General features: G+C 47.5%; 4 protein-coding genes across 20 annotated transcripts; 3 read left to right on the forward strand and 1 right to left on the reverse strand.

Annotated features, from left to right (window-relative positions):
• The first annotated feature begins 409 nt into the window (after nt 1-409).
• Nucleotides 410-4,141, forward strand: Polr2g (RNA polymerase II subunit G). The gene is made up of 8 exons (XM_020175435.2): nt 410-513; nt 642-751; nt 1,516-1,675; nt 3,098-3,148; nt 3,259-3,324; nt 3,421-3,492; nt 3,688-3,721; nt 3,916-4,141. Exons 1-8 carry the CDS (start codon nt 502-504, stop codon nt 3,927-3,929), a joined length of 519 nt encoding a protein of 172 aa, XP_020031024.1. The 5' UTR covers nt 410-501; the 3' UTR covers nt 3,930-4,141.
• A 2,769-nt stretch (nt 4,142-6,910) lies between these two features.
• On the forward strand, nt 6,911-20,013 carry Taf6l (TATA-box binding protein associated factor 6 like). 17 transcript variants are annotated; one of them, XM_074047562.1, is made up of 13 exons: nt 6,911-7,029; nt 8,012-8,071; nt 10,036-10,103; nt 10,179-10,338; nt 10,743-10,824; nt 11,592-11,742; nt 11,898-11,948; nt 12,422-12,516; nt 14,297-14,371; nt 14,515-14,735; nt 15,324-15,456; nt 18,953-19,081; nt 19,168-20,013. In XM_074047562.1, exons 4-13 carry the CDS (start codon nt 10,280-10,282, stop codon nt 19,939-19,941), a joined length of 1,770 nt encoding a protein of 589 aa, XP_073903663.1. In that variant the 5' UTR covers nt 6,911-7,029; nt 8,012-8,071; nt 10,036-10,103; nt 10,179-10,279; the 3' UTR covers nt 19,942-20,013. The 17 variants fall into 17 exon arrangements, with proteins under 17 accessions (XP_073903663.1, XP_073903624.1, XP_073903671.1 ...); XM_074047523.1 differs by having other exon boundaries at nt 10,738-10,824; nt 19,168-20,012; XM_074047545.1 differs by having other exon boundaries at nt 6,941-7,070; nt 10,738-10,824; nt 19,168-20,012.
• Nucleotide 20,014: 1 nt separating this feature from the next.
• Tmem179b (transmembrane protein 179B) lies at nt 20,015-22,097 on the forward strand. The gene is made up of 5 exons (XM_020175442.2): nt 20,015-20,172; nt 20,894-21,081; nt 21,159-21,293; nt 21,479-21,557; nt 21,761-22,097. The coding sequence occupies exons 1-5, from the start codon at nt 20,077-20,079 to the stop codon at nt 21,920-21,922; spliced, it is 660 nt and encodes a 219-aa protein (XP_020031031.1). The 5' UTR covers nt 20,015-20,076; the 3' UTR covers nt 21,923-22,097.
• Nucleotides 22,098-22,164: 67 nt separating this feature from the next.
• Tmem223 (transmembrane protein 223) lies at nt 22,165-23,679 on the reverse strand. The gene is made up of 2 exons (XM_020175443.2): nt 23,319-23,679; nt 22,165-22,565 (listed from the first exon to the last, which is right to left on the reverse strand). Exons 1-2 carry the CDS (start codon nt 23,629-23,631, stop codon nt 22,273-22,275), a joined length of 606 nt encoding a protein of 201 aa, XP_020031032.2. The 5' UTR covers nt 23,632-23,679; the 3' UTR covers nt 22,165-22,272.
• Between the last annotated feature and the right edge of the window lie 4 nt (nt 23,680-23,683).

The raw sequence follows: 23,683 nt of genomic DNA on the forward strand, positions 1-23,683 counted from the left end.
AATAGTTTCTGAGACTCCATTTCAAAATATCCAACACAAAAAAGGACTGGCGCAGTGGCTCAAGTGGTACAGCGCTTGCTCTAGCAAGTGTTAAGTCCTAAATTCAAGTCCCAGTACTGCCAAAAATAAATTAAACAGCAGGCTATGTCATCTTTTTCTAATAATAAACATTTTTTCTTTTTTGGCGGTACTAGGGTTCGAACTGAAGACCTCGCTAGAAAAGCGCTCTACCACTTGAGCCAGGCCCCCAACCCACAACGCAGCACAAAACTGTTTACTGAAACTCTATCCTGGGCAGTTCATGCAGGCGGGTGGTTTGAATGCTAGAGGGTGGGCTGGAGGGGCGGAGCTTAGCGAATCCCCGTCCACGACGTCGAGGCCCAATCAGATCCACGGAGAGTTACCGGAAACGGAGTTGGGGCGGGTACTTGCGCTTCCGGTGGGTGGGGGTGCGGCAGCTACAACAAGTGTGGAATCCGCAGTCCAATCTCGGCTGGGAAGATGTTTTACCACGTGAGTAGGGCGCGTGTCAGCGGCAGACTGGGCGGACAGGAGCTGCGAGGCCGAGCGCCGGGTTAGGGAGTTTTCTTGCCCCATATCTTCGCTTCGCCTGGCCGCCCTCCATTATATTTTGTCCGTAGATCTCCCTGGAGCATGAGATTCTGCTGCATCCGCGCTACTTCGGCCCCAACTTGCTCAACACGGTGAAGCAGAAGCTCTTCACTGAGGTGGAGGGAACCTGCACGGGGAAGTGAGTGTTGCGTCCACGGGGCTGTTTGATAGGTGGTACACACGGTGCCCCATGTCTGTAACCCCTATCCAACTCCCACTTGTGCTGTAAAGTCTTGACACTCGCTCTGTGGAGCCTTCTCACCCTCTCAGGAGCCCCAGGGAGCTCTGCTTTGGGATCCTTTGGCATCCTTGGCAAAGTTGGGTAACATGATTTCCTTCCTTCAGCTGATATTGGACTTTCATTTACTTGCAAACCTTTTATTGTTGTTTTGAGATGGGTCTATGTGTAACACAGGTTGTCGTTAAACTGAAGATTCTCCTGCCTCAGCCTCCTGAGTGCTGGGATTTACAGGCATGTGCCACCACTGCCTGAACCTGCAAACATTTTTAAAGCTCCTGCTGTGTGCCAGGCCTCGTGTTGGACCCTGGGAAGATGGAGTGAACAGATAGGATGAGAAGTCAGCCTTTATGGAGCTCACAATTGCAAAGCAGGCACTCTACCCTGAGCCACACCTCCAGCCCATCAGTACCAGTACTGGGGAGTCTGATGAAGATTTCAAGGTCCAGGCCAGCCTGGGTTACATATAGAGACCTGTCTCAGAGGCTAAACAAATTAAAAGGAGCATTTGGTCTTATGGATACTGTTCTGTGTCTTGTCTCTAACTTGGTCAAGCTATCTTCCAGCAGAAGTGCCATCTCCTTTCCTTTCCCTAGTTCAGTGACTCTTGTTGCAGATGGCTTTAGATGCTCTTCCACATACAGTGTGTCTTTTCATTCTCACAGGTATGGCTTTGTAATTGCTGTCACCACCATTGACAATATTGGTGCTGGTGTGATCCAGCCAGGCCGAGGCTTTGTCCTTTATCCAGTTAAGTATAAGGCCATTGTTTTCCGGCCCTTTAAAGGGGAAGTTGTGGATGCTGTGGTCACTCAGGTCAACAAGGTGAGACCATTCATGGGTAAGCTATGAGGCGGTTCCTTCAAATCTTTTTTTTTGGTGGGATTGAGGTTGGGGTTTGAACTTAGGACTTTGCGCTTGCAAAGGAGGTGCTCTATGGCTCAAGCCACACCTCCAGTCCATTTTGCTTTGGTTATTTTGGAGATAGGAGTCTCATGAATTATTTTCCCCCACTGGACTGGAACCTCAATTCTCCAGATCTCAGCCTCCCTCCTAGGTAGCTAGGATTACAGGTGAGAGCCACTGGCACCCAGCTCCTCCCAAGATCTCTCTCTTTGTTTTTTCTTTGTGGGACTGGGGTTTGAACTTGCAAGGCAGGTGCTCCACCACTTGAGCCACTTTGTCAGCCTTGTTTTTCTGTTGGGTATTTTCGAGATAGGGTTTCATGAACTATTTGCCTGGACTGTCTTTGAGCCTCCATCTTCCTGATCTCTACTTTCTGAGGAGCTGGATTACAGGTGTGAGATACTGGTGCCTGGCTCCTCAGATCTTGAGTTCCCAGTTCACTTACTAATTCTATATCTTCTGTCAGGTCACTTTTTTGTGCTTCAGTTTCTTCACTCATCAAGCGTTATAGTAATCATGCCTCACATGGGCATGTGAGTCGATGTTAATAGTTATAAAGGTAGAGGCTTGCAGTGACTGAGCAGTTACTGTGGATCAGGTAATGTGCAAAGCCTTGTATAACCAAAGTTGGTACTTCTGTCACTTTTTACAAAAGCTGAAGCTTATAGAAGTGTACTGGCCAAGGTCATTTTTTTTTTTTTTTAAGGTACTGGGGCTTGAACTCAGGGCCTATGCCTTGAGCCATTCCAGCAGCCTGTTTTTGTGATGAGTTTTTTCAAGATAGGGTCTCTCGGACTGTTTGCCCAGGCTATCTTTGAACTGAGATCCTCCTGATCTCTGCCTCCTGAATAGCTAGGATTACAGGCGTGAGCCACTAGCACCAGCATGCCAAGGCAAGGACTCTACCCTTGAGCCACTTGGCCAGCTCTGTGGTTTGTGTTGGGTTTTTTTGAGATAGGGTCTCAAGAAGTATTTGCCCATCCTGGCTCTGAACCAAGATCCTCCTGATCTCTGCCTCCTGAGTAGCTAGGATTATAGGTGTGAGCCATCAGTACCTGGCTTCCCAGGTCTAAGCTTTTTACCGTTATACTATATTTGCTTTTATTTTTTTGGTGTACTGGGAGTTGAACTCAGGGCCTTGTGCTTAGTAGGTGCTTTACTGTCTTGAGCCACTTGGTCCTATTTGCTTAATTGAAGGCGAAAAATTAAAACAAGTGTTACAATTTTGACTGGTTATAAAATGTGAGCAGTACAATAAGGAATCAGATGAATACAGGAAACTTGCCTAAAAGGCTTTGGGGAAATAAAAGAAAAAGTACAATCACTCCATTTCCCTCCTAGGTTGGACTTTTCACAGAAATTGGTCCTATGTCTTGCTTCATCTCCCGACATGTAAGTCTAGGTGTACTGGGTGGGGCCAAAGAAGAGAGATACCCGTTCATGACCGTTTATTGAAGCAACAGCCATTTAAAGGACTGACCCTGTTTCACTTATCCTTTCAGTCCATCCCTTCAGAAATGGAGTTTGATCCTAATTCCAACCCACCCTGTTACAAGACAATGGATGAGGTAAGTGGCCAGAAAGACATCAGTGACAGGGAGGAGGGAATAAGCCACACTGAGGGGCCTGGGGATCTCTTGAGTATACTGTTCACCTTTGCCTAGGACATTGTGATTCAGCAAGAAGATGAGATCCGCTTGAAAATTGTGGGAACCCGTGTGGATAAGAATGACATTGTGAGTCTCTTACTTGCTTCTCTGCCTCGATCAAGCAGAGCTTCGAGCTGTTGATTTCTTACCAGCCACAGTTCTGGTGTTCTCCGTTCTTTTTCGAGGAGAAAGGGATGGGTGGCAGAAGGCCTAGAGCTTGAGGAGCAGAGGTGGCTTTCTGCTTGCCTTGGACTCACTTCACTTTTACCTTTCCTCCTACAGTTTGCTATTGGCTCCCTGATGGATGATTACTTGGGTGAGTACCTCATTTATGGGTACCAGGGCTATCCCTGGAGAGGAGGTGAATGAGCCTTAATACAAGTCAGTGACGTAAGAAACACTCATTCTGTCTGCTTTAAAGTCTAAGACACCTGCCTCTGGGATGGGAAGTTTTATTGTGGCTTCTCTCAAGGTCCGGGTTAAACTGATTTGCTTTTCCTGTTTTCCCAGGGCTTGTGAGCTGAGCATGGATGCCTCCACTCTTGTTCGGTCCTGACTTAGGAAGTATGACTTTCATACTTACTACATTGTCCAGAGGCTCAATTTGGCTGCTGTTAAAAAGGCAGGGAAGGTTCCTTGATCCCAGAAGACATCTAGAGCTTTTTGCAGCATAGCTGCTGCTCTCAGACTTTTGACTATGTGTTCTAACTATAAAAGTCCTTGGTTTTCATGAAAATGTTATCTTCTTTTTTGGGGCATAGGAATAACAACTCTTAAAAAGTCTTTGGGGCAATTGCTCATTGGCCTCCCCTTTTTTGAACTCATGGTTTGAACTCATGATCTCACACTTGGTAGGCAGGCGCTCTACCACTTGAGCCACTGAGTCAGTCCTTTTTTGTGTTGCATATTTTTGAGATAGAGTCAAACTGTTTGCCCAGGCTGGCTTTGAACTGAGATCCTCCTGATTTCTGCCTCCTGAGTAGCTAGGATTACAAGTGTGAGCCACCAGTGTCTGGCTTGTTTGTTTTTGAGACAGGATGTTAACTTTGTAGTCCAGGCATCCAGGCTGGTGTGTGGATCTCAAGATCATCCTGTGGTTTCCTCCTTTTTAAAAAATTAGGGCGCTGGTGGCTCACGCCTATAATCCTAGCTGCTCAGGTGGAGGAGATCAGGAGGATCATGGTTCAATGCCAGCCTGGGCAAAATAGTTCGCAAGCCCCTATCTTGAAAAACCCTTCACAAAAATAGTGCTGGTAGAGTGGCTCAAGGTAAAAGCCCTGAGTTGAAGCTGTAGTACAAAAAAAAAAAAAAAAAATTGAGCCAGGCACCAGTGGCTCACACCTGTAATCCTAGGTACTTTGGAGGCTGAGATCAGGAGAATGGAGGTTGGAGGCCATCTGGGGCAGATAGTTTGCGAGACCTCATCTCCACAATAACCAGCGCAAAATGGACTTGGAGGTGTGGGTCAAGCTGTAAGAGTGTTTGCTTTGCAAGTGCAAAGCCCTGAGTTCAAACCCCAGTACTACAAAAAAATAAAACAAAACCCCAAAACAAACAAAAAAACCAAAACAACTGTGATTCCAAAGCCATCATAGTTCTTGTCAGGTTGGGTATCTGGGGAGTGAATTGTAGCCACCTTTCTTCCATCTTTGCTTATGTGGGGCTCTTCTGCCTTTACTGGCCCCTGCCTCCACTGAAGTTGGAGGCAAAGCCTCAAAATCATTAGAAGACCAAATATAGGGCAGGGTGGTGGAGTGGCTCAAGTGGTAGAGTGCCTGCCTAGCAAGCATGAGGCCCTGAGTTCAAACCTGATATATATATATATATATATATATGTAACTGGATATAGCTTCACTGTATCTGATAGGCCCTTGGCAGATCTGGGTCTTCTCTCTCCATCTTCTGCCTTCAAGCTTGCCAGTGGCTGTCCAGACCAATAAGCCTTAGCAAGTCAGTCAGCCCTCAACCCAGACATTGCTAAGCTGATAATCAGACTCAACCTTTCGGGAAACTTCCTCTCTTTGAAGCATAAGTGGTCACCATAGTGTTCAAACACTGAAACCACTCCAAATGTCAATATGAGACTCAGTTGTGTCAGTCTCCTTTGGTGTGGTGGCCATGGATGTCCATCTGACTCATAGCTCTGTCCCAGAGGATTTCCTTCTCCAGGCATCAGCAATCTGCCCCCCAGAGGAAGGGGATAGGTGTGTACGTACATGTTCCCTGCATGAAGCTGCCTTCCAGAATTAAATAAAAATCAAAAAGGTTTACAAGTATAGCTCAGTGGTAGAGTGCATGCATAGCATGTCCAAGTCCTGGGTGTGGTTCCTGGTACTGCAATAAAAAATTTTAAGTATATATATGTTAATAGCTCAACGAAAACTACCCCATCTTGGGTGAGCATAAAGGAATTTACTGTCAACTCTGCCAGGTGGTTTCACGTTCATGTTCATTTAATCTACAACACCCCTGTGTGGTGGGCATTATTATCTCTTTAAAATTTTATTTTGTTTTTTTGAGACAGTTTCTTACATGGCTGAGGCTGGTCACAACTCTGGATCCTGCTGCCTCAGCCTCCCTCCTCTGACCTCAATTTGAATGGGAGTGGGTGTATGTAGGGGGGATGTGGTTAGATAATTTGCACAAAGGCAGAATCAGAAGTTGCCAGTCGTGGTGGTTCCTGTCATCCCTGTACTTGGGAGGTAGAGGCCGGTGGACCAGGAGTTCCAGGTCAGCCTGACCTACCTAGTGAGATACTCGTTCAAAAACAACTCCCAAGGATTGGGGATGTTGCCCAGTGCTGGAGCGCTTGCCTCGCATGTAGGTAGGCCCTCGGGTTCCATCCTCAGAACCGCATTAAAAAAAAAAAAGTATCCATGTATCCCCAGATTTAGCTGAATATAAATACCGTCCTTTACTCAGCCCACTGTTGGTCAATTAAGAATCGGTTAGTTGGGAACTATCGGGAAAGGGCGCTATCAGTGCAGCGTTCATGAAAATTTCCAGAAGTCTGGAAGTGGGCAGGGCTTGTATTTGCCTCATTGAACCTGAGCCGGAAGGATGGGACGTAGTTACCTTATGAACAGAGCCCCGGCGTTCGGAATTCTGCCCAGTGGGAAATTCCTTGTCTCCAAGGAACACTTACTGGGAACTAATCTATCCTATTAGAAGGTGAAGTGGCAGGTGATGGAGGGGTAGGTTTAGCAGGAAAGCTAAGACAGTTACCAAAGTCTAAAGCTTTATTGTAATCGCAAAAATGTAAGTGCTCAAGCGGGGACAAAATTAAGGGAATGAAGCCAATTTCCATTGAGAATATGTTTATTAAACATAGACCAAATCATACACACCTGCTCGTACAACTAGCAAAGCAGCTGTTGCTTTAAAAAGCGCGAATCTTCAGTATCACGTGATTACTGGCGCCCGAGGTCTTTCCTGCAGGTTCTCTTCGGCCAATCATGTGGCGGGAAGCCTTCCGATGGGCGGGAACTCTGCAAGGCAGCTGCCGACTGGCTGTATTTGTGGAGGGCGGGGCTTGTGCGCTGAGAGAGGGAATTAGTGTGAGCATTTAGTGGAGCTGTCGCAGCCGTCTCTGGGTAGCGGCCCTCGCCTCGCCGGAGCCCTCAGGTGAGCAGGCCCTTCCGGACTCCAAGAACTCCCCGATCCGTGTAAGCTGCTCACTCGCCAGTCCTAGGAACCCGCTCCGCTGTAGCCCGTCCCCTTCGTTAACCACGTGATCTAAGTTCCGTGACCTCTGACCTCCACCACCCCACGCCCTCTGGATTTGGGATAGCGAGGCTAGGTGAAAGGATGCCTTACCCTCCAGACCCTTAGAGGTCAGTTTCTACGCCTCCTTTGCAGAGTGACTCGTGGCTGAGGATGCGCAGGGGAGAAGACTGGAGAACGGGAGATTTTGTCACAGCCTGGACTTTCTGAGGTCTTAATGGGGCACGTACTAGGGATACTCCCTGTGCGCTTTCTGCGTGCGCAGGACGTAGCGCTCCCATTTTACAGATGGGGAAACTGAGGCTCACTAGTTATGCACTGGCGAGTGTAGGATCGCCTAATAGTGTGTTTCCAACGCCAAATCTTTGGACTGAGAATTCAGGCCTTGTTCCCTACACAAGTGCTTCTAAATATTGTCTCATAGGACGATGGGAAACAAGGGTTTTAGTACCTGCTCTCTGTTTACTCAGGGCCCACTGATGATCTTGGGCAAATTGTGTAAAAACCGCTGTGAACTTTACTTTCCTTGGCTGTGAAATAGACAAAACAGCCCAACGTCAGTGGCTCACGCCTATAATCCTAGGAGGCAGAGATCAGGAGGATTGCGGTTCGAAGTCAGCCTGGGACAAATAGTTCCAGAGACCCTATGTGGAAAATAGCCAACACAAAAATGGACTAGTGGAGTGGCTTAAATGGTAGAATGTCTGCCTTAGAAGCGTGAGGCCCTGAGTTCAAGCCCCAGTGCTGCTGGAAAAAAAAAAAAAAAGACAAAACATATATATCTTATTGTTAATGAGGATACAGTAAGGTCATAAAAAAGCAGTTCAATGCCACAGGCGTTTATGTGCTTAAGAGAATAGCTATTCTTTCTTCTTTTTTTCAGCAAGTGTTTATCGAAGGCGTAGTATGTGCTGACACTGTGCTGGGTACTGGGAATGCAAAGGTGAGCAAACAGATACGTTTCTTGTTGGCATGGAGCAGACAGTCTAGTGGTGAGGCAGGCATTAATCAAAACGTTACACAAATGCAGCCGGGCACTGGTGGCCACACTTGTAATCCTAGCTACTCAGGAGGATGGCAGTTCAAAGTCAGCATGGGCAAAAAGTTTGCAAAACCCTACTATCTTGCACCCTGAGTTCAAACCCCAGTACTCCCAGGGGGAAAAAATGTTGCACAAATGGGACTGGAGGTATGGCTCAAGTGGTAGAGCCCCTGCTTTGTAAGTAGGAAGGCCTGAGTTCAAACCCTAGTCCCATCAAAAAAAAAAAAAAGTTACACAAATGTATAATTACAAACTTTTATAACTGCTTTGAAGGCAAAGTAGATGGATGTTTGGGGGATCCGGGAAGACTTTATGAATAGAGATCTGAAGGGTTGAATAGCAAGCAGTTCACTAGACAAAGAGATTGAATGTGAAGGGCAAGGAGGAGAGAGGGAGAGAGTTCCACGAAAATCTTGAAATAAGATGGTTTTGGGAAATGAAAGGTGGCCATGGATGGAATGCAGAACACAAGAGAAAGCAGTAAGAGTTTTGCAGACATAAAGTGCTGTGTGTACAGCCTTTGGGGCATGGTCCAGTTTTGTTCTTTAGTCCAAAGGCAACAGGAGTCATTGGGAGGAATGGTGTGGATGCCAGGTAGCATGCCTATTGTTTTTAGGTAGAAAGAACAGTGAGTTCTGCCAGAGTAATGGGAGCAGGACTTGGGCGGGTCACCTTGGAACTGGGCCTTGTTGCCTGTGGTACTTTGGCATCACCTTGGCACATGAGAGCTTACCCTCCTTCCAATTAATGGTGTGCATTGTTGGAATCAGCTGCTGTTTTTGTGGGGTTTGTATTTTGTCATATCCTGTGAACAGAATAGGTTCTCGCATTTAGGCCTTGCAGCCAAACTGGAGAAGATGAGGCACATGGGCCAAAAGCCCAACCTCTAAAAGCCTACGAATTCCAAATGTCATATAGGACAGAAGATCTTTACCTTAGTACAGAAGAGGGGGAAGAAATTTAGAGTAGGGAGACTAATGTCAGCAAAGGCCCAGTGGAGGGCAGAAGGCAGGGTGGGATGACGCTAGACTGATCTTACTGAGAAGAGGGATCTGGTTGAAGAGCTATGACGATTTAGGACCAAATGCAGTGTGCCACACTGGGGAGTTTGGACTTGCTTTTTATAAGTTTTGGGAAAGTATTAAAGATTTTTGAGCAAGGCAGTATTCGAATAAAATAATTTTATCAAAATTTAGAGGGTGGTTGTTGTAAGAATCAGAAAGAAGACCTGAATTTTTTGTTTATAGTTAATGATGGTGACACCTTCCATTTATGTAGTGTTCTTTTTTTTGTTTCCATTACTTGAAGTGCTAGGGATGGACCCAGGGCCTAATACATTCTGGGCAAGTGCTCTACCATTGAGCCGCACTCGCAGTGCTAGAGTACAGTTCTAGTCCTCAGATACTATTTTGTTTTATCCTTACAGCTACCCTGTGAGTTAGAGAAGGCAGGGATTTCTGTCCCCATTTTACAGCTTAGAACACCAGGGCTCTGACTGATGGTTTTAGCCAAATTCATATCGTAAGTGTCAGGGCATGGGTAGGCTCCAGCTGTGTGAGCCCCAAGGCCAGGCACTTTCTCTAGCCTCCTTTTTGCTCATTTGTCAGCCTGTTTCCTTTCCTGAGCTTCAGTTTCCTTGTCTGGGTCCTCTGATCTCCCTGTTTGAGGATTGTAGCAGCAAGAGCAGCAAGTCTGGGTCCTGATATCTGCTGGTGAGATTTCAGAGACACCAGGCAACATTTTTTTTGGTGGTGGGGGAGTGCTGGGATTTGAGCTTGCAAAGCACAAGGGCTTCAAGCTTGCAAAGCTGGCACTCTACTGCATAAACCATACCTCTGGTCCATTTTCCTCTGGTTATTTTGGAGATGGGGTCTCATGAGCTGTTCGTCCAGGCCAGCTTTGAACCATGATCCTCCTGATCTCAGCCTCCCAGGTAACTAAGATTGTAGGCATGAACCACCAGCTTCTGGCTTGGGCAACATTTCAGATCTTCCATCTGTACTCCTAGCTCCACTGGGGCCATGTCGGAGCGAGAAGAGCGGCGGTTTGTGGAGATTCCTCGGGAGTCGGTCCGTCTCATGGCAGAGAGCACAGGCCTGGAGCTGAGCGATGAGGTGGCAGCTCTGCTTGCAGAGGATGTGTGCTACCGTCTTAGAGAGGCCACACAGGTGTGCTCCCCTCAGTTCCTGGTCCCCCACTCTCTTTGGTTCTCCCTTTTACTCATCTCCTTCCATATTGACTTACTCAGCAAGTATACTTTGGGCACCTATCTGTGCTTGAGTGCATGGAGGAAGTCCGTGCCCTTTACAGAGCTCCCTTCCAGCAAATGAAGCACTTGCTAGGCATTTTTTCTTTTGCAAATGTCACAATGTACCTTCAGTACAACAATAATTTTAAAAAAGGAAAAAAAAATTTAAACAATAACAAAGAATTGAGCAGGAATCCAAGCTTTCTGATTGCTGTTGTCATGTCTTCTTTGACTCCTCCTCAATCTGGCCCCCTTTATTTGGGGGTTCTTTCAACTGCTGTTCCCTATCTCCTGACTCTGGCCTCTGCTCCCTTCCCAGAATAGCTCTCAGTTCATGAAGCACACTAAACGGCGGAAGCTGACAGTGGAGGACTTCAACAGGGCTCTCAGATGGAGCAGTGTAGAGGTGAGTGGGTTGTCACACAAAGAACCAGGTGGCATGAGCTGCCTCAGTGTCCAGCTCAGGGCTGGTGATATGGTGAGACATGAAAACCAAACACATAGCAACAGCAGGTCAGGTGCCAGGTATGGGCCCAAGCACACTTTGAGTTCCCAAAGAGTGGAGAGGAGCCCTAGAGATAAAGAAGGCTTCTTGGAGAAGGTAGAACTTGAGCTGGCCCTTAAAAAGTTTTGAAGAATTTGATTTTGGTTTAAAGTAATCCAGGAGGAAAAGAGAGCATTCTGAGTAAGGGAGGACCCTGAGCAAAAGTGTATGTGTTAGCATGTCCTGTTGTAGTTGTTTTGGGGCAGGGAGTTGAAGGAGGAATTTTGTAATTAGGAGAGAGAAGAAAGTTTTCAGAGTTGGGTGCGTGTGAATGAGGAGGATTGGCACCACAGAGGTAGGGCTCACAATCCCCAGTTAACATGAGGAAGGACCATGTCTATCGCTTGACCCAAGGAGCCATGGATGCTCCAGCCAAATTCTTTTTTTTTTTTTTTTGTAGTACTAGAATTCAAACTCAGGGCAAGCACCCTACCTCTTAAACCATGTTCCCAACCCTCCGGCCAAATTCCAGGCAATGACCCAGAGCCTCAGGTTTCTCTCACTTCTCTTGGGACCTATGGACATCCCTGAAACATACTCTTCCTGCTCCTTTCCCTGGTCAGTAGCGCCCCATCCTGGCACCTGTTTCCCTTCTGGATTCAGGATGTTTTCCAATCTTCTCTCCTCAGGCTGTGTGTGGTTACGGGTCCCAGGAGGCATTGCCCTTGCGTCCTGTCAGGGAGGGTGAGCTCTATTTTCCTGAAGACCGAGAGGTGAACCTGGTGGAGCTGGCACTGGCCACCAACATCCCCAAAGGCTCTGCTGAGACGGCTGTCAGAGGTGGCTGTTGGGGTCTTACATAGAATGGGGAAAGGAGCTGAATCGTCAGAGTTGGTGCAGATGGGTTGGCTGGTGGATGGAACAATTTGGAGGGATAGGTGATGCTATGAGGGGGTAAAATCCCAGGCTGAAATATCTGTCTTCCCTGCTTCTAGTTCACGTCTCCTACCTGGATGGCAAAGGGAACCTGGCACCTCAAGGTTCAGGTAAGCTATAGTGTGGGAAATGAGTCCTCTAGCAGAAGTTTGTTCCTTTAGGTATGAGGTTGGGGCCTCTGTGTGTCTTGTACCATGCTCTGAGCAGTTAGTGGCTCGGCCCAGGTTGCTCAGGGTTGTCGCTGGGCACACAGAGCTGTAACTAGTCATGGGGCAGTGTGTTAGAGCTGCCTCACTTCCAAGACAGGTTGAACAGAGCTTCACAGAGCCTGAAGCTTGAGAACTTGGGGCTTGAGACCTGAACAGGAATCTGTCTGGCAGAGGGTGGGAGATAGCAGACAAGGCACTAAGGCATGTGGATTCTGCCTGGTCAGGGCAGAGCAGGCTGCTGAGAGTCTCTGGCTGTCCTGTCTGAATGGGCTTCTTGTAGGTGTGTGCAGTGGTGGGTGTGGGGGGAGCAGTCTGGAGAGGCCAGTAGAGGGCCAATTCTCCACCCCTGACACTTCCTCCTCAACCTCTTACAGTGCCCAGTGCAGTGTCTTCACTGACAGATGACCTGCTCAAGTACTATCAGCAAGTAACAAGGGCTGTGCTAGGGGATGATCCACAGCTGATGAAGGTGAGTGGGCCCTCCCTAGGGCACAAGGTCCACCTTTTTTTTTTTTTAAACAGGGTTTTGCTTTGTAGTGCTGACTGGCCTTGAATTGCTGGTCCTGCTGCCTCAGCTTTCAAGTCCTAGACAAATTTGAACTTTTCAGTCCCCATGAAATTCTTTTTTTTTTTTTTTTTCAGGGGTACTGGGTTTGAAATTAGCCTCCTGTGCTAGGCACCAGATGTACTCTTTCACTTGAAGTGTGCCACAGTCCAAATCTGCCTGAAATTCTTTCAACTGCCTAATTTTTTTTCTTTTGGCAGTACTAGAGTTTGAACCTCATGCTTGCTAGACAGGTGCTCTACCACTGGAGTCACTCCACCAGTCCTTTTTTTGTGTGTGTGTTAGGTATTTTCGAAATAGGGTCTCTCAAACTGTTTGCCTACACTGGCCTTGAACAGTGGACTGGAAGTGTGGCTCAAGTGGTAAGGCACCTGCTTTCTTTTTCTTGTTGTGGTGGAACTGTGGTTTGGACTCAGGAATTTGCACTTGCAAAGCAGACATTCTACTGCTTAAGCTACACTTTCAGTACATTTTGCTCTGGTTCTTTTGGAGATGTGGTCTCTTGAACTATTTGCCCAGGCTGGCCTTGAGCCTTGGCCTTAATTTTTTTTTTTTTTTTTTTTTGGTATGATTGGGGTTTGAATTCAGGATTTTGCACTTTCAGTTTCTGTACTGATTGAGTGACACCTCCAGTCTGACTGAGATCCTCTCACCTCAGCCTCCTAAGTAGCTACAATTACAGGTGTGAGCCACCTGTGCCCAGCTAGAGTGTCTGCTTTGCAAACTTGAAGCCCTGGGTTCTAACCCCAGTGCCACCAAAAACAAAAAACAACATCTGAGCTTTCTGGGCTGGAGGTATAGCTCAGTAGTAGACCCCTTGCCTAGTAAGTGTGAGGTGAGGTCCTGGGTTGGATCCTTATTGCTATAGAAAGAACAAAACAAAGCCAAGTGCTTCACACCTGTAATTCCAATACTGGAGAGGCTGAAGCAGGAGAATTGTGAATTCCATGCCAGCCTGGGCTATGTATAGCATTTGAGGCCAACATGACCTACTTAGTGAGACCCTATCTCAAAAAAAACAAAACAAGCTGGGCACCGGTGGCTCATGCCTATAATACTAGCTACTCAGGAGGCAGAGATCAGGAGGATCTCAGTTCGAAGCCAGCCCAGGCAAATAGTTCGAGACCTAGTGCAGAAAAGGGCTGATGGAGTGGCTCAAGTGGTAGAGCCCCTGCCTAGGAAGTGTGAGGCCATGAGTTCAAACCCCAGTAACACCAAAAATAAAACAAAAACTAAACATAAAAACATACAAAATGGAAAGTCTTCTTTCTACTCACATAAAAATACTCATGTATTTTTTTCTGTATGTATAAACTAGGGTTTCTCTAGTATAAACCTATGTGGTGGTATTTTAAACACTGGGTTTTACATTTTATTGTGTTAGTTAAAGATATAGTGGATATTCTTTTTTCTTTATGAGATACATACGCACTGTAAAGCCCAGGTTGGCATCAAACTCATGATCTTCCTGCTTTATGTGCCTGGCTTATATTCACTTTTTTTCTTGGGTGGCTACATGTGTGAGTGGGTTTCAGTAGGTTAAATTGATAGAAGTAGAATCACTGGATCAAAGAGTGTGAACACTGAACATAATACACAAGCACGGTGCTATATTGTGTTCCAGAACAATGTCAGTTTGTATTTGGGGTAGTGGTTCCAGGGCCGTCTGAACCCTTCCTTTCAGGTGGCCCTCCAGGATCTGCAGACGAACTCCAAGATTGCAGCGCTCCTGCCTTACTTTGTTTATGTGGTCAGTGGGGTAAGTGACCAGTCTGGGATGAGAAAAGTGTTTTGTGGGGAGGAGATGACCAGTAGTATGTTGGGCTCATGGCAGTTGCTGTCAGAATGGCTGTTTACCCTCTCCCCCACGATGTCCCGTAAGCCAACCTCTTCTGCCAACAGGTAAAATCTGTAAGCCATGACTTGGAGCAGCTGCACCGACTGCTGCAGGTGGCACGAAGCCTGGTTCGGAACCCACATCTGTGCCTGGGGCCCTATGTCCGCTCCCTGGTGGGCAGTGTCCTCTACTGTGTCCTGGAGCCATTGGCTGCCTCCATCAACCCTCTGAATGACCACTGGACTCTGCGGGATGGGGCTGCCCTCCTACTCAGCCACATATTCTGGTAGATGCTGGCCCTCAAACAGCACGGGGTAGGGTTGATGGAGGGTTGAGTAGGTGGGGGTTGGAGACAGGGTGAAGTCTCTGGCTTTGAGCCTGAATGTTGAGAGAATGGGAAAATTCCTCAGAGCTCCCTAGTTGGTGTGCTATGGCACACTTGAATTCTACAGCTGAATTTCAAATATAGCAAGGGAGTGGGCATGGTGGTACATGCCTGTAATTCCAGCATTTGGAAGCCTAATGCATTAAGATCATAAGTTTGAAGTCAGCCTGAGCTACATGGTGATTTCTAGGCCAACTTGAGCTACATAATGAGACCCTGTCTCAAGATACAAACAAAACACAACAAAAAATAAAACACACCAAGGTGTATTAGTCCTTTTTTTATTTGTTTTGTTTTGGTGGTTCTGGGGTTTGAACTCAGGCCCTCATACTTGCTAGGCGGGTTCTCTAGCACTTAAGCCATACTGTTCCTTTAGCCCTTGAGTCCTGGACCTGTCAACTGTGGTCAGCCTCTCTGTGTGCTGTGTCTTGAGCCATTTGGGCAGCGCTGTGCCTCCTTACCCTCCTTGACTGGATGTTGTTCCCACAGGACTCATGGGGACCTTGTAAGTGGCCTCTATCAGCAAATCCTGCTCTCCCTGCAGAAGGTCCTGGCAGATCCTGTGCGGCCTCTCTGCTCTCACTATGGCGCAGTGGTGGGGCTGCATGCTCTTGGCTGGAAGGTAAGGACTCCGATTTTTCTTACAGAGCCGTGAATTGCTACTTGTGTTAGAAAAATAGCACTGGTGTATTTTTTATTACAAAAATGGTAAGCCATGCTGCTGCTGTGTATTGAGTTCTTGCCTAAGGCCAGGCTTAGCGACACCTTGACATTCTATATATCGCCTTTTTTTTTTTCTTTTTTTTTTATGGCGGTACTGGGGTTTGAACTCGGGGCCTCATGCTTGCTAGGCAAAGTGCTCTGCCACTTGAGCCACTCCACCAGCCCTGTTTTGTGATAGGTTTTTTTCAAGATAGGGTTTCACAAACTATTTGCTTAGGCTGACTTTAAATCTCCATCTTCCTGATCTCTGCTTCCTGAGTAGCTAGGATTATAGGTGTGAGCTACCTATGCCCAGCAATTATATATAAAGTCTTATTTCTTCAAAATTCTTACATGGCAGATGTTGGTACACCCTCATTTTATAAATTCCTGCCCATTACATGTTACCATGTTAGGAAATAACCTAACTTTGAGGGCCAGTATTTTAAATGTGTATAGATACTAAATTTAGTTCTATGCTTCTTTGGTACCTATAGAAATCATTAAATTATTTGCCTTAGTTCTGTTGACATGACAAGTATATTAATGCGGTTCTTTTTTTTTTTTGGTGGTATTCCTCCAGGGAGGTGGGGTTTGAACTCAGGCCCTAGTGCTACTGAGCCATGCTTCCAGCTCTTCTGTAGAACCACTCTTATTTGGTGATTTTGAGATTTTTATTGGAATTATATTGGATCTATTAGTTTTGGCGAAAAGTGACATCATTATGATATTAAGTCATCTTGAACATCAACATGGTGTATCTCCATTTTTTTTTTTTGTTTGTTTTAGGTTTTCACTTTTAGAACGCTTTCATAATTTTACTAAGGAGAATGTACATACACTTTATTTTTGCGGTACTGGGAATCAGACCAGCGCCTGCTTGATAGGCAGGTACTCTACCACTGAGTTGCACTCCCACCCTCTTTTATTAAATTTATTCCTAGATTCTTTTTTTTTCAGTGCTGGGGCTTGAACTTAGGGCCTCATGCTTGCTAGGCAGGTACTTTACCAGTTGAATCACTCCTCCAGCCCTATTACTAGATTCTTACTGTCCTCTGATGCTGCTGTAATGTGTCTTCATGGTGTTGATTTTTGTAAATTGATCCAGCTACTTTCGTAAACTATTATTGTAGATTCTTGTGGAATTTTAAGGTAGTCATGTCATGTGCAAATAATGAGAGCTTTTCTTTCCTCTTTTCTAACTCTAATGCAATTTTCCTTATATTGGTAGAATACCAATATTTACATATGATAATGGCCATCCTTGTCATTTCTGATTTTAAAAGAAGTGCTAGTACTGGGGATGTATGTAGCTCAGTGGTAGAGTGCTTGCCTAGTAAGTATAAGGCCCTGAGTTCAACCCCTAGCACCACCAAAAGCAAAATTAAAAAAGTGTTTATCACCTTTTGCACTTAGGGTGGTATTTACTGTGAATGCGTTATGTACTTTGAGATCAAAGAAAATTACCTATATTCGTAGTTTTATCATTAATTTTTTTTTTTTGGGTGGGAGTGGGGTTTTGAACTCAGGGCTTTGTGCTTCCAAAGCAGATCCTCTACCGCTTGAGCCTCTGGTTCATTTTGTTCTGATTATTTTGGAGATGGGGGTTTTGTGAACTTCTTACCTGGGCTGGTCTCGAACTGCAGTCCTCCTGATCTCAGCCTCCCCAGTAGCTAGCATTACAGGTGTAAGCCTGTAGTCCTGGGGATTGAACCTAGTCAGGGCCTCATGCATATAAGCCAAGCATTCTGCCACTTGAACCATGCCCTCAGCTTTTGTATCTTGTTTTTGAGACAAGGTCTCACTATGTAATCCAGGCAGGCCTTCAACTCTCCTACCTCCACCTCCCCAGTAGCTGGGATTATAGGTCTATATTACCACATTGGGCTTTTTTTTTCTCTCCTTAGTGCACTGAGGTTTGAGCTCTACTATTGCCACACTGCCAAAGAAAAGCAGTAATAAATCAGAAACTATCTGCAACTTTTTTTTTGATGGTGTTGACATTTGAACTCAGGGGCTTATACTTGCTAGGTAGTGCTCTACCACTTGAAGCACTCCATCAGCCCCTATTTGCATCTTTAGAGTTTCTGCCTTTATCTGCAAATATGATTAATTATAAATTTTTTTCCTGTTGTTTCATTTAGTTTTTGGCTGTATTTAGGATTTTTACTCAGGGCCTGACATGTGCTAGGCAGGCAGTCTGCCATTGGAACCATGCCTTTAGTCTTAGATTTTTAAAAAATTTTTTTTGATGTGCTTGGGATTGAACTCAAGGCCATGTGCATGCCAGGTGAGCACTTTACCAATGAGCTTTACCCCTTCTTCCCCCTAACTTTTGTTGTTTTGAGATGGGGTCTCCCTATGTTGCCCATGCAGGCTGGCCTCAAACTCTTGGGCTTAAGTAATCCTCTTGCTTGCTTCAGCCTCCTTAGTAGTTGGGACCATGGGTACATGCCACTGTATCCACTAATTTCCTAATAGTAAAATCTGCTTCTAGGATAAACTAAACTTGGTCATGGTGTAGTCTTTAAGAAAAAAAAAAAAAAGACTTACTGGAATATACTGCATTTTTTATGTACTCTTGAGTTTTCTAAACTTTAAAAGGATTTGTAGATTCATGAACTCAATCATAAGTTTCTTCTCATGTGCTGTTTTTTGTCTGGGTTTAGTTACCAGGCTTCTACTGGCCTCACAGAATGTGGGAGAGAGGATTTCTTGTTTTGTTTTTTATAAGATTAAGGTAATCTTTTTTGAGTGTCTATAGACCTTTGTAAATTTCGGCATGGTGTTTTCTTTGTAATTTAAAACCAGTTTCAGTGTCTTTCATAGTCAGTTACATAGTTAATCTTTGTGAGTCAGTCACATATTTTTCTAGCCTTCTGACGATTTTTGTCAGCATCCTCAAATATTCATGCTGTGGATGAGTGACCAAAGAAACCTGCCTTATGTGTCGAAACACATCATAAATATCATCTCTGGGAAACCTTAATTGCTTTTCTTCAAATGAATTACAGCATTTAAAATTATGTAATCACAATGCGTTTCACTGATTGTTTTTTGTGCAGATGGTATGAAATGAGTTCCAGTTTCTGTCTACATGAGAACAGTACTTGCCTGGTGATTGTATTCGCTAGCAGTTTTCAAACTGTGTATTTCTGTGTTGCTAGCAATGTTTTACTTATGCCCCCATCCCATGGCAGATGGGGCAGTGTTAGTGGGGTCTGTCTTTGTACCCTGACTTTATCCCTAGTGCTTAGCAAAAGCTTGGCATACAATTGATAGGAAAGAAATGTTAACTACTCCAAGGAGGTTATTTAGGACTGAGTCATGTCTATGAACAGAGATAAAAGTAGGTACTTGAATGGCAGTAAGCAGCATAGGCAGGCAGATTACTGCCTTCCTTCTCTTCCTTTCAGGCAGTAGAACGAGTCCTGTACCCACACCTATCCACTTACTGGACAAACTTGCAAGCTGTGCTGGATGATTATTCGGTATCTAATGCCCAGGTCAAAGCAGATGGGCACAAAGTCTATGGAGCCATTCTGGTGAGTGCTCAGAAGGCTTACTTAGGAATACTTGTTGGGCCCAGGTTCCTCCTCGTGCTTCCTATCCTAGTCCCTTGCTCTTACAGGTGGCCGTAGAGCGACTGCTGAAGATGAAGGCGCAGGCAGCAGAGCCCAACCGCCGTGGCCTGCGGGGAAGAGGCCTGAAGCGGCCGGATGACCTGCCTTGGGACAGCCTTCTCCTGCAGGAGTCTTCCTCCGGGGGTGCTGCCGAGCCAGGCTTTGGGGCTGGCCTCCCGCTGCCGCCAGGGGGCGCGGGGCCGGAGGACCCTTCTCCTTCCGTGACCCTGGCTGACATCTACCAGGAGCTCTACGCCTTTTTCGGTGACAGTTTGGCCACCCGCTTCGGTACCGGCCAACCCGCGCCCACGGCCCCGCGGCCGCCCGGGGACAAGAAGGAGCCAGCAGCCGCCCCGGACTCGGTGCGGAAAATGCCGCAACTGACGGCCAATGCCATGGTTAGCCCGCAGGGCGACGAGAGCCCCCGGAGCGGTGGCGGACCCCCGTCGGCCTCGGCGCCCGCTGCCTCTGAGAGCAGGCCGCTGCCTCGCGTGCACCGGGCGCGGGGAGCGCCCCGGCAGCAAGGCTCGGGCGCCGGCACCCGCGACGTCTTTCAGAAGAGCCGTTTTGCCCCGCGCGGCGCCCCCCATTTCCGTTTCATCATTGCCGGGCGGCAGGCCGGGAGGCGGTGCCGCGGGCGCCTCTTCCAGACTGCCTTCCCCGCGCCGTACGGGCCCAGCCCGGCCTCCCGCTACGTGCAGAAGCTGCCCATGATTGGCCGTACTGGCCGCCCGGCTCGCCGCTGGGCGCTCTCGGACTACTCCCTCTACTTGCCGCTGTGAAGCGGCCTCAGCTTCTGCTTCTGTAAATAAATCCCGCGCCCGGAAGTGACGTCTCCGCTCTCTTCGGTCGCGCCGGATAAGGCGGGGCTTGAGCGGTTGGCTCCCCCGTCGCTGCTTCCTGATGGCCTGGGCGCCATGGCACTACCTTGGGTGCAGCGCATTGAGCTCGTGCTCTTTGCCGCCGCCTTCTTGTGCGGGGCCGTGGCGGCCGCGACGCTGACCCGGACCCAGGTGCTGCCGTGCGGGGCGTGGGCCAGCCTTGGGGTCGGGGAGGCGAGGAGCCTGGCTGCTTCCTGGCCTGGCGGGCGCTGTTTTGCCCCTCAAACGCCGCGACGCTAACTGCGCTGTGGCTCCGTCCGGCCAGACCAAATGAAAGTCATTTCCTTCGCAAAGGGAGTAAACGTCAGAAGGGTCTTACAGGGTTAGAAAGAGCCAGTGTTTACCGCTGACCGACGTCAGCTCAGGTCCGGCGTCCGTCGGATAAATTAGAAGACAACTTGTGCTGACCTATGCTAATAAGCATAGGGTAGTGGAGATGATCCAGCTACCACATGATTGTTAGTTAAATGATAAAATACGTTTAAGTAAATTTAGGTTTATTACTGCCAGGCAGTGTTATTAACAAGCATGGATGCATTTAATCACTGTAAAGTAGGCACTAGGATGCCTATTTTACAGACTGGTGTTTACACAAAGTCTGGGTTTACTCGACTAGAACTTGTGACTTCTCTTAAATAACTTATATTTTATAACCACTGCCTATGTATTTCCTGATCCTCTGGACACTGCAGGTTTGACTTCCTAGCAGAGTCTACATTCCTTCTTAGAAACAGGAACTGATAACACACATAAGCTTCTAGAGTAGTCCTGACGTAGGTTATCCTTAACACCTGCCAGGAATCTGTCTCCAGGAGTACTAACCGCAATCTGACTCAACAGCTTCTCTCCACAGGGCTCCTTCAGTGGTAGCTGTCCCTTGTATGGTGTGGCTGCCCTGAATGCCTCCTCCCTGGCCTTATCCCGCCCCTCAGCTCCATCCCTCTGCTATTTTGTGGCTGGAACTTCTGGTTTCCTGGCCCTCTACTGCCTCCTACTTCTGCTCTTCTGGGTCTACAGCAGCTGCATCGAGGACTCCCACAGGTGATTGCCCTTCTCTGAGGACCAGGGGCTCAGGTGGGATGAGTCCCATCTCAACAAGCTTGTTCTCTTCCCTTCAGAGGTCCTGTAGGGCTCCGCATTGCATTGGTCATCTCAGCTATCGCCATTTTCCTGGTCTTAGTGTCTGCCTGTATCCTTCGATTTGGCACCAATTCTCTCTGCACTTCCATCATCTCTCTGAACCGTACAATTAGGTAATAGGAGCGGGAGGGAAGCCTGGCAGGGGCGCCTGGCAGGAGCTACCTTCCCTTCTCAGGTGGCAGGTCGAGTAACCTACCATTTTATCCCCATAATTTGTCCTCATCTCAAAGAGTATCTGGGCACAAGTGTGCTTAGGGCATGTCCTCTTTTTCTTACAACTGTCTTTTTGACCTCACAGCTGCTCTGAAGCCCAGAAAATTCCATGGACACCCCCTGGAACCGCTTTGAAGTTTTATTCCAACCTACACAATGCTGAAGTGAGACCCAGGGATATACAGTGATTCTTATAAGTATCTAGGTGTAAGGGTGCTCAGCAGTGTACTATGAGCTTGTCCCACCAGTGACAGGCTGAGAGGAGCTGAGTGTCAGCCCGACATTGAACTGATAAAAACTGGCATGTGGGTGGAGGACTGGCTCTGAAACAGCTCTGCTCCTCATACTACTGTCCTGTCTCTCACAGACCGCTTCTTGGGTGGATCTGGTATTGTGGTGTGTGGTCTTGATGCTCCAGGTCATGCAGTGGAAGTCTGAAGCCACCCCATACCGACCTTTGGAGAGGGGTGACCCGGAGTGGAGCTCTGAGACAGATGCTCTTGTAAGGCCACACCTATCGCATTCCTGAAGAGTGACCAGAGAGAGCTTCTGCAGCCAAAGACCCTGGGCCCAAGTGCCTGTAATCTTCTTGCCCCCCACTAGCCCTGTTTCTGCACTTTTCCCTCCAGGAGGGAAACAGCAAGCCCCCTCCACTTTTCTTCCTATAGCTGTTTTTATACCAAAATATTACATTGCTTTCTTCATCTTGGTATTCAATTCTTGATATTAAAGCAAATAAATAGGAAGAAGGAATGAAAGCGTATACAGGTATGGATCAGGCCGCCCTTTGGAAGTCACCTTTATTTGCTGTTAATGATCTTGGGCCCATTTTTGTGATCCCTGTTGTTGCCACATCCCTGAAGTTTTAGCAGTGGTTTTTTACAAGCTCCGATAGGCACCCACAGTGTTGTCAAAGAGTTGAGTGTTGGGGAAGTGTCCAGCTTTGTCCAAGAGGAAGTAAAAGCGGTGGCCTTTGACCTTCAGAGGCAACATAGCAGGAACTTCCCCTCGGTGTGCCATGCAGGATACCTGGTTCAAGGGGACAGTGAGATGGGCTCCCAAGCGAAAGGGGCTATGAGTGGTGAAGGTCACCTGCTGCCCACCTGCTCGAAGCATTACTGAACGCACAGATCGGAGAGAGAAGAGAAGACCAGCACCAAGTATGAGAGTTCCTGCAGGAAGAGCAAAGAGTAGGTTTTTGCTGGAGGGCTAAACACCAACCCTTCCAGTGCCTCTTTTTTTCTGGCAGTGCTGGGGTTTGAACTCAGGGCCTCACACTTGCTAGGCAGGTGCTCTACAGATTGAACCATTCTACCAGTGCTTTTATGTGGTTTTTTTTTTTTTTTTTGAGATAGGGTCTCATGAACTATTCGCCTGAGCCTGGCTTCAAACCGCATTTCTCCCTTTGAGAACCTACTGATTTCTGCCTCCTGAGTAGCTAGGATTACAGGCCATGAGCCACAGGGCCTCTTGAGTAAAAGAAATTATTGTGATGACATTAACAGTTTTGAGCTCCTTTTATAGCCTAGGATTGTGTGTTATTTCATCACCCACATCTTTATAGCTGCCCTCCCCATTTTATTTTTGGTGGGACTGGGGTTTGAGCTCAGGGCTTTGTGCTTGCAAAGCAGGCCCTCTACTACTTGAGCCACACCCCCAGTCCATTTTGCTCTGGTTGTTTTGGAGATGGCTCCATCCATGATCTGGTTAAGAGCCACCAGCGCGGGCTCCACCCCCATTTTAAAAGACCTTAAGTAACCTCCCGACCAGAGTTAGTGCAGGGTGTGGCACTTAGGTCCCCAAGTGTCCCGCGCACTCTTACAGAGGCATGGAGGACAGGAATTCCTCTCCTTGCCTGACTAGGAATCGCTATGATCACCATTCCACTCCATTCCATTCCATGGGGAATCCACTCCATGCCTTACCAATGGCACCGCAGCCAACAGCCAGCCCATACCGCCAGAGCGTAGCGCGGAGGTTAAAGTAGCTCCGTTTTGGGGTCTGGGCGTCCTGAAGTTGGGCGGGAACCTGGGGTGGGGACAAGGCTGCCACGGCTAGGGACATCCAAAAGACTCCCTGGCCCGCGCAGAACAGCCCAAGGACGGTGAAGAACCGGCCACGTTTGTGTTCGAAGAGCAGCACATCCCGTGACGGGGTTGTGTCGTGCAGGGGCCGGTGCATGGGCACCAGCCGCAAAGTGACCTGCAGGCCCTGGAGCCACCGCCAAGGCGCTGCCATGGCTGCACCCTCCGGGCACTTCCGGGGCGGGACTTCCTGTGGCGAGGCCCTG

This window comes from Castor canadensis, chromosome 1 (genome assembly GCF_047511655.1).
Source record: "Castor canadensis chromosome 1, mCasCan1.hap1v2, whole genome shotgun sequence".
In the NCBI taxonomy this organism is placed as follows: domain Eukaryota; kingdom Metazoa; phylum Chordata; class Mammalia; order Rodentia; family Castoridae; genus Castor; species Castor canadensis.